The sequence below is a fragment of the Falco rusticolus genome, chromosome 3, assembly GCF_015220075.1.
Source record: "Falco rusticolus isolate bFalRus1 chromosome 3, bFalRus1.pri, whole genome shotgun sequence".
In the NCBI taxonomy this organism is placed as follows: Eukaryota; Metazoa; Chordata; class Aves; order Falconiformes; family Falconidae; genus Falco; species Falco rusticolus.
Window position 1 is genome coordinate 38,983,864 of NC_051189.1, and position 10,212 is coordinate 38,994,075.

Genomic DNA, 10,212 nt, shown 5'->3' on the forward strand with positions numbered 1-10,212 from the left:
CCCCCTTTTTATGTCAAGTTGACGGTGTCCTGTTTCTCAAACCTCTTAAATCTCTTGTCATATAAGAAACTCTGTGACTGTAAGCAGATATTATGGTGCTGACACAACTTGTCTGTGCTTTCAAAACAGTGTGAGTACCTTACTTAGGAGGCAAAAAAAAAAAATCTGTTTGGCCAACCTATGTTTAACATTAGAGGTCCTCAGCATGCATGCATTCAAAGTTGGAACACAAAATAGCAACCACACTGCTTTAGCTAGTAGTGCCAAGTATGAAATCACAGTGAATGAATAACATCTCTCATACCTGCAGGAACAGATAATTCACATAATGAGTATTTGCCAATGAGGGGAAAAGGTGCCTGCCACAAACAAAACATTTTGAGCACAACAAAATCCTACACACTAGAGAAACATTTAAAAGCAGCATTGTATTTGATGGAAAAATAAACGTATCAGGTGCGCACAAACAATATGCCACAAGTAAAACACATGAGCATGAGAAAAACAGTGCACCAGATGAATTACTTTGCAAACACCACTTTACCATACAGTCTCCAAAAGCAGTATATATGAAAAAAACTAGAAATGGTCATTGGCTACCCTTTTGCATACATTTCATCAATGACTTTCAGTGTACTCCATAAAAGCAACAGGGCTACTAATGCTTAGCACTTTAAACACAGGTGATCACATACTATTCCTCAGGCCCACAAGCGTTAACTCACAGCTTCGTTTCTTGGGTCCCAGAAGCTTCATTGGGACTACTCATGGAAATTAAAATTCAACAGGGCAAGTAAAAGGTTGAGAGTTCAGTATTTAGCTTTTGCTTGCTTAAGTTAATGCAACTTTAAAAAATTCAGGAAAGAACATCCTAGTAATCAATAATAATTTAAAATCATTTATCTACTTAACTAAACACTCACAATTTGTTTAAGAAAATGAAATCACTGACTTACAGTTTGTTTTATTCTGAGATAAACAAAGTTCACTTACCATGTATTCCATGTTTGAAGCAGGTGGGAAGACTTTGCCTCTGACTTGATTATGATAATCAAGAATGGCAATCATGTCATTCTGCGAAATGTAGCGCTTCCGCCTAGCTTTGGGAATTTTTGCAGAGTCCAGATGAGCTGCCAAAGCCGTCTCAATGTCAGTAAAATTATTGTCTGACAGGAGTAGGTCACTGGAGTTGGGTAACACTAATGCACTTGTTTCACAGAGAATGGAAAATAAGAAAGCACAACTGATTGCAGTGATTACTGTCATTTTGAGGCCAAAGGAGAAAGACAGGCCACAGAAGTACTCTGCTTTAAGTTAGGGCAGTAGGAAACCAATCTGTAGAAGAGAAGATGTCAAAGATGTGATTCTGTACATCTGGGTAGGAAGACAAAGTGAACTGGCAGGCTGTGATCAGAAAAATTATTCTATCAGCTCAGTCATAAAACCAATACAGTCAGAACACATGTTTCTAAGCAATTTTCAATAACCACATGAAATGTTATGGTCTTACTACAAACACACTAAAAGAAGTATCATTATACCATTAATTACATGATTAGAGCTAGGAGTATTCCTGAAATAGTGACAGTGCTATCACACCAGATCAGTCCATAAACCACACTATTAAATCTTGAACCACGAGACTGCAAAAAAACCTCACAGCGTGTTTTCCACTGAAAATTAAAAAGACACCCTAGGCTATGCCTATCCCATATGCATGGATTGTTTTGACACAATGTGGCACAGATAAACTAGTAGGCAAAAGACAACACATGAAGCATGAAAGCAGGACATCTTAGAAATAGCATTCAAATCTTAACTTCAGCAAAATGTGATGAACATTGATAAAACTGCATGCAAAGCAAACTTACTGAGCTGAATGGCTTACCTCTGGACAATACCAAGAAAAAAAGGAAAGCAAAGAAAAAAAAAATACAGGCTATTGTTCTCCCAGTACATATAGCACTCTCCTATATGATGATATGAGCCTTTCTGAAGGAGTGTCTCTTATTATAAACCCCCAAAGAACAAAACTCTGCTGGTTTTGAAGCTTCTGGCCACAGGAGCTGCTAACAGCCTTTATATGTCACAGCCGGCAGCAGCCCGGGCAGTTTCCCTGAAGGTCTCGCTCAGCCACCGGCAGAGGGAGGAGCTCTGCGCAGCGCGGGGGCGGCCATTGGGTGGCATCCCCGCCGCGGAGGTGGTTTGGGGAGTCAGTCACACCCCCGGTTTCTATAGTACAAAGGGGCAACATGCAGGACTTTCTTTCTTCGGCACTTCCTACCTTTTCCCCTTCCCCGCGTTTGATTTTCGCCCCTCATTTCACTAGCGGCGTGCTGGCCTGGCGAACGCTGTCTCACACAGCTCCCCCAGCGCCCGCCGAGCGGCGCGGGGCTCGCACGCCGCGGTTGCCCCACTCACAGGAAACGGAACCCGCGGCGCCCGGCCCGGCCCGGCCCGGCTCGGCTCGCCCGGCCCGCGGGGCAGCCTGCCCTGCTGCGGCGTGGGGGGCTCCCCCTGGGCCACGCCGGGCAGCGGGAGGGCCCCCGCGCCACCCGTCGCCGAGATGCGCGGGGAGCCGCTCCGCCGGGACGGCCCGCTGCCCACCCCCCACACACACCCCGCCTCGGCTGCGCACCCGCGGAGGCACCGGGCGAACGGCGCCGGAGGCAGGCCGTGGGTAGCCGGTGTCGGTTACCTGGGCGTCTGGCTGCCCGTGAGAAACTACGGGAGCAGCAGGACAGAAAGCTCTCGCCGGTGCGTGGGAGACATCTGTTTCACATTAGCTAGCATATAGCTGGGATTATTTAAGCACAGAATGGCCCAGCCACTCACACAGCAGAGCTGAGGGCATAACACTGAGGCCATGACGAAAGCGAGCAGAGAGCAGCAGCAGCAGCAGCCGCCGCTGCCGCCGCCAGCAATTGTGTACTGAAGACGGGATAGGAGCAACACAATATCAGGCTGATCCCCCACCAGGGCTCGGCGACCTGGGGCAACCCGTAAAATGAGACACGTAGAAATGTAATTACAGGATTTTGTGACATCATAAAGGAGCTAGGAGGGAGAAACACAACCGGTTTGATACTACACCCACAAGTTTCAGTAGCTCTGTTAGAGAAGCAATATGGGAATTAAGTATTAAGGAAGCGAAGTCCAGTAGTTGGAGCACGGGGCTGGAAGCCAACACTCACGCTTTCCTTTTGGCTCTGCTGCTCACTCGCTGTGTGGCCTAACCCAAGCCATTTAATCTCTTTGTGCAATCTCTACAATGGTATACCAGCCTTCTACAGACATGTTATAAGGCTCAAATCACTAATGTTTGATAATGTGCTTTGTGATGAAAGGTGTTAAGTAAGTATAAAGTATCATCACTAGTTATATTACCATATGTAAACCCAGCCTGTCCAAAACTGCTCCTTGCAACGCAGCTACAGGTATTGCTTTACATGATTGTACAAGAATCATGTAATGTCATTTATCTCTACAGGACTAGATGTTGGATGATTCATTTAATCCAATTTTCCTCCTTCGAAAATGAAGTGCTTATTTGTTAATGTTAATAAACAGTTAAAAACTGTTCCCCCATTGTTTGAATACAATGGGAAGAATTCTCTGCTCCTTTGAATTGCCGCAGGTCCTTTGATTTCATCTGAGCTGCAATAAGTTATCAAAGGGAAGACTCGAGCTTAACATCTCAGGAAGTTCAGAGGGTAGATTTTATTACTTAGTCACATTTTAGATTGCTATAATTACTTCCTCATACTCACACTGTGGCAGTACTTGGAGGCTGTTATGACATAGGGCTGTACACGGAACAGCTAGGATAGACAAGCAAATGTAAAATAGCTGTAACATTCACAGCTGTAAAATTGAGCTGTACTTCCCTAAGAACACGCCAGCTTATGAAATTTCCTTGATTTCCATTGCTTGTGGTCGTTGCCTAATTATTTGTTTCCATGTCTAACAGGCAGTCGGTGTAACTACTCACCTAAATGTAGGAAAAAAGGTTATAAGCAATACTAACAAGCACAAGAGCAAAAAGTACATGATGAGCGGGAGAGGCCTTAGGGCGTGAGAGTGCCTCGACCCAAGCCTATTATATTGAAGTTCTCAAATAAGAAGCAGTGGCAAATAGTGAAAGAGCAATAGTAACTCTCAAACTTGACAACTTAGGAACCCTAGACAATCACGTGCATGTGTGTGTTCAGTTTTCTTCTGAAAAATGAGTCAATGGCCTGACATGCAGTGAAAATTGGCAAGCAAGACCAATGAAGCCACACTAAAGTCTTCATGAAGGTCCACACCAAGGAGAGGAATGGATAAAATGAGGAAGAATGAAGCAAAGAAGGATCTAAGATGTCTGCAGGCTCATAAGGAGAAAAGTGAGGAGTGGATGGAACTGTCTGCAACATACACAAAAAGAACTATTTCCCGAGTCTTCAGCCCACTCAAAAAATACAAAAAAAGAACAATCAGACTAGTGACAAAAGATTATTGCAGGCCCGAGAGAGACATTAGTGAGACTGTGGAATGAGTCAAAATATCTGTAAACCTAATTAAGAACAGAATGTGCCAGCTGAGGCAGCCACAACACTGTTACTGAGCAGCCTGGAAAAAAAAAAAAAGGGGGCAATAATTCTTGTATTTAATGTCGGCAAATGTTACCAATGAAAAAAGTTATACAATCAAGAATGAGAAAGAATGTAGAAGAAACTAAGAAAGAAAAATAACTCTGTTTATCTTCTGAAAGACTCTCTCAATTCTAGGAAATGGACTAGATTTTAAGGTTTCACTGGAAAATATCTACTTTTAACAGAAACAGTGTTCACAAATAGGCAAAAAGCAAAAATGGCAATACACTATATCAGCAGAAGATCAAGATTTTATCTGGAAGATAGGCTTGGGTCAGAAAGAATAGGATATAAGTTTATGAAATACACCATCTTTACCTTCATTGCACAATAAAAGTGATGACTTACAACACTTACGGTTCTTCTGCAGTGTATTCCTTGGATTAAAAACATAAATTCTGATCTTCTAATCTTCCATTACTCAACAAAGTAGTACGCACTTTATCATTTTGACTGACATTTATTTTAGTAAATGAGTTATGACTGTATAGAAGCAGAGTTGTCATCATTTAAGAATAGCATACTTACACCAAATTAATTTTATGCTGGTTGCTTGTTAAGCAAGTTAAGCTTGAAACATTTAGTATAATTTCTTTTATTTTTAACTACCTTAGAAATACCTGTGGGATTCCAGATACTTTTGATATTATAACTTTACTCTCAGAGAATTCATTCATAAAATCAAAGCACAAAGTGTGTATTTTTTCCTGTTCTGTATCTCCAGGCATAGTGAAGTTCAAAAAGTCTCACACATTCAAATTTCTCAAAAAACCTTACTTTTGATACTTCATCATACTGATAGCCATCACACAGAGACAATGGTTCATTGAGAAGTAGCATACCTGTAGTTACTCAAGAATCACGTAGGGGGTGGTACTTTGATCTGAGCTCTGCCAGGTCCTAGACTATAGATCTGCTTCTGCCTCTGGATCATCCTGGGAAAGAAGCTAAGTTTTCTACTGTACCTCAAGGACCAAAACCAAACCAAACAAAAAAAAAAACCCAAAAAACAAACAAACAAAAAAAAGGATGACCTTTTTATCACAAAGTGAAATGAGAATAGGAAAGAAATCCTTCATTCAAGAATGCTTTGGCAATATCTACCTCCTTCTGGCAGTACAGTGACAGGAATGTCATCGACTACAGCAGTATCGTAGATGAAGTCTGAACCACAAGACAATCAGGCTTGTAGTAGTAGTTTTCAGTTTGGTGGCTGATGAACAGTGGAGCCTAGTAACGATTTCAGCTCACCAAGGTAGATTTTTCATTGCCCAGACATAGACTTCTAGTTTCATTTAAGATGCACAGACATTTGAGATACCTGCTTCACAGATATGACGTGGGACTTAAGAAGATCTGTGCCTTTTTGAAGTACGGCAGGTGACCAGATGAGGACATCTCAAGTTGCATCAGTCACCCACCCTGGCAGGCTGCTTGAACATCAGTGACTGTATTGACTGTATCTTTGTTAACTACAATGGAGGCTTAAGCACTCAGCTTATACAGAAACACCACTTTTGTTCTCTCCATCTTCAGCTGAATGCTATCCAATATATCGACATGTACTAGATCCAAATTCCACCCAGAAATCAAAGCTTTAAACAAAGAAGATAGAACAAGTACAATATGGGCAACCATATTCTCAGTATTAATTTTTTTTCCTGAATTTCCAAACAAGTTTAGAATATAACTTCCATCAAGCACAATCATTATTATTCTTAATATACTGTGGAGCCAATGGCACAGGACTGGGTCACAACAGTAATAAAATTGGCATATGGAAGGCTCATGAAACAGTTTGTCTATTGTTACTGGAAGTATATCAACGGCCTAGAAAAGAATTAGTAGAAAAGGAGGAACAATTATTTATAATGGGAGGAAATGCTAATTACATGTAGCAAGAACTCTGCTTTGCCAAGAAATTACTGCTGAGTAGAGTGGATGCTAAAGAGCTGTTCCAGGCATAATATAACATTTCTTAGAAATGAGGTAATTAGCACACTTCGAGGCACTGATAAAATCAGTATTCTTTTCACTAATACTTCAGCAGAAACCACTGGCCACAGAGAAGTAGAAGGGTTAAGAATTTTCTAGGCTGTGTACTTGTCATATTAAGGATACATTTTCCAGACTTTCTTTTGGATATTGTGTCATATTTCACTACTCTGGGCATTGCTTAGGAATCTTATCATAACTAGCATAAATGCATCAGTGCTTAACTTCTTTGGATACATAAATTGTAAAACAAAATCTCCCTAACCATCAGTGTAGTGTCTGCAGTGCTTGCCTTGTGGGCTCATCGTGACCAAACCTAAGCACTATTTTGTGTTATCTCATAGTTCCTTGGTAATGTAGTTCCTTTATATGGTGCTTTAAGCATCTTTATAATTGAAAATGCAGTTGAAAAATCCAGTGTATACCAATACTAAAAAAGGCAACATTTCTCATTCCAAGTGCAGAAGTTCATGTTTCATTTCCACTGGATTGAAGAATTCACTTGAAGAGTACTGAAGTGAAAAAGAATATTTGGGTGGGTGCTCAACATCTGTCAACTGCAAATCAGTTTCTGATTCTAGCATTGTGTCATTTTCATCACTTAAAATATTTCTTTTTTTTTTTTTTTCAGTGGAAAGATACATAGAAACTTGGCATCGGTTTTGAGGAGTGGGTGTGTATATTCTGCAGTATTTTTCCTGACCTTTAGAGAATTCATCTTCCTTCATATGCAACTTCTGTGAGCAAAAGAACCTTCTAAATGGTGTTTGACCTGAATATACCCAAATGAACTTTGCTTAAGGAAATTAAATTTAAACCTGAAACAGTTTCTAGGTATTAACTTTGAATGCAATATGGTTTAGTGACCAGTTCACTGTACTGGACACAGAAAGTCTAACATCAATTTCTGGACCACTTGTTGACCTTCTCTGTTACTCTGGGCAATGTACTTTACTGCTTACAGCTTCAGGGAAGGGTCTAAACCTGTGTCTCTAAATGCCCTTCTGTCTTCTTTCCATCTCATCTATTTGCAGTAAACAGATAAGCTTTTGAGGCCTGGGGTAGAATACAGTATTGTGTGAGCATTGTGATTTTTAACCATTCTTTTATGGTGATAGAGGTGTGCTTAGATCTCTCTCACCTTCACAACATTTTTATTTTTATGTTGTTAAATTGCTCAGCATTGTATTGTTAGACGTTCTGACACAAGTTTCCCACAGACCACCATCTAAGGAAATGGAAGAACACTTTCTTAAAACATGAAAGATTGAGTGCTGAGTTATTAAATGCCTAATAACTAATAAGCTAAAGTTTCAGTGCAGTAAAAATTCCTCAGAAATGCAGCACAAAGGTTGAGCATGGATTTCATCTCTTCTTAAGGATGAACAAATCAACTTAAAAATAAAAAAGGTAAGCAAAAGATGTTTTATACATATATATACACACACATGCACATGCACATGCACACACACACACACAAACACAGTGTTGGGCCAGAGGTAGGAGGACCATTTATTATTCCAGAAAATTGAAATGGCATAAGGCAGCTATCAGACTCCACTACAGATATTTTAGGAAAACAGAACTCCTAGATAGAAATATATCAATTTCCTATCAAAACGCAAAGGATGAAACTCTTCAAACATTTACAACAGATTTGAGACTGTTGAGTTAAACATGTAATTTTGAGGTTTTATGGAATCCCTAATTCAAGACTAAATTGTAGTAAGAATCAGAGACCCAAAATGGAGAATGAGATTGCTAGGAGAATGAGACTTTAACATAAATGATAGCTACAAAAATATGCCAAAGTGAAGCTAACAGACACAATAGTATGCAGAGTAGTCTCCAGGCTCTTCTTTTAGATCTTCTGAGGCCTTCTAATATCTTTGGGGACTTCTAGAAAGTCTTCTAGGAACGTTGGAGTGACTGATATCGCTGGGAAAAGGTAGCTACTCCACACTTTTTTCTTCTACCAAATCTAGCAGTTTCTAAATGCTTCTGTCAGCTATTTATGGCCAAAAGTGCATACATCTTTTATCTTCAGCTGCCACCTGATTTGGGAGTGTCAAGCAGCCGTTCAGCTAGTGCTAGGAAGAGACCCACACTGACTGTCAGGTCCTGCCTGCAGCTCCTAGAACAGCTATTTGTGCAGCTGGGTGTATGGAGGGAGATGGGTAACTGAGGACAAAGTGGCACTGGTAACCATGGGGCACTGTCCCCTGTCCTATCTGGAGCAGCTAACTCTGGCACAGCAGAGGCCTTGACCCAGGAGAGAGCTCTGGAGGGAGGCTGTGGCCATCCACATCCTAGCCTGCAGGATGACATGGCGGGGGACTGTGTCCTCACTTGCAGGAGCCGTACGCTGGCTGAGGAGTCAGATCACTGCATTAAGGAGATGTGGGACAAGGAACAGACTACACATCATCTGGGAAGATGACAGAGACCCAGCAGAGATGAGATGCTGGAACCCAACTTCACAGAAGGAGGGAATGTCCTACTATGCTTGACTGATTGGAAAAGAAGTGAAAAAGGTTGGAGAAATGACAGACAGGCTGGAGGAATGGGCCAACAGGAACTCAGCAAAGACAAATGTAAAATCCTTCAGCTGGGAAGAAACCCTTGATACAAGCTGGACCTACTGGGATACTGGCAGGGAGCAGCTCTGTGGAAAAAGACCTGGGGCTTTGGTAGACAAAATGAATATAAGCCAGCAGTGTGTCCTCACATCAAAGGCTGACAGATTTCTGGGATGTATTAAGAGAAGCAATTATTCACTTTTACTTGGAAGTTTTAGACACCATCTAGAATACTGTAGAGCATCCAGTTTCCCCAGACACATCCCACCAATATGAGAAAGACACCAATAGGATAGAGTGACTTCAGCAGAGGGCTACCAAGATGATCAAGGGCTGGAGCATTTGCCCTGAGAAGAGGCTAAGAGTAGGCCTGGTTCAGCCTGGAGGACAGATGGCTTTGGGCAAGACCTGACAGCAGTCTGGCAGAAGCTATGACGAGGTAACTGAGCAGATGGAGCCAGTATAGTCACAGTGGTGCACAGCAGAACAAGAGAAGATGGATGTAAATTGAAACAAGAGGTTTGGTTGGAATTTATTAAGAAGCTTTTCCCTCCTGTGGCTGGTCCAGCAACAGAATGGGTTGCCCAGGGAGTTTGGACAATCTCCACTCTTGTGGACTTTTAAGACCCAACAGGGACAATCCCTAAGCAACCTGGTCTGAGCTCAGAGCTGCCCCTGCTTTGAGACTCCTTCCAATCTGTGTTGTTCTATGATTGCAGAGCAGAGCCAGATCAATTTCTTGGAAGAAAAGCAAGACAATAGTACTGTAGAATGGACTTGTAAAGCAATATCCCACAGGAATATCTAACATGAAGTCAAAAGTGACAGCTCCAAAGAAACTGTAAGACAAAATCAAAGTGAAGCAGGAAACAACTCTTGTTTTTGAGACACAGCAAAGACTGCATATAGTATAGAAGCAAGTTATAGCCCTAAACTGTATCCTGCTTTTGGACAGAGGTTTTATTTTGGAAAAGTCTAGACTGCAGCTGTGAAGAAATAAGATT

The 10,212-nt window shown here is 41.5% G+C and overlaps 1 protein-coding gene across 2 annotated transcripts in view; it reads right to left on the reverse strand.

The window, feature by feature from the left end:
- The window catches only part of PI15 (peptidase inhibitor 15), a 29,295-nt gene extending 26,517 nt beyond the window's left edge, over positions 1–2,778 (reverse strand). Inside the window, exons 1-2 of one of the 2 annotated variants that reach the window (XM_037381585.1) lie at positions 2,699–2,778; positions 994–1,335 (exon numbers count right to left, since the gene is read on the reverse strand). In XM_037381585.1, coding sequence (XP_037237482.1) covers positions 994–1,266 — 273 coding nt within the window. In that variant the 5' untranslated portion in view covers positions 1,267–1,335; positions 2,699–2,778. Of the gene's footprint in view, positions 1–993; positions 1,336–1,888; positions 2,146–2,698 lie in introns of those variants that run through there. The other variant, XM_037381586.1, reaches the window with a different exon arrangement.
- Positions 2,779–10,212: the final 7,434 nt, after the last annotated feature.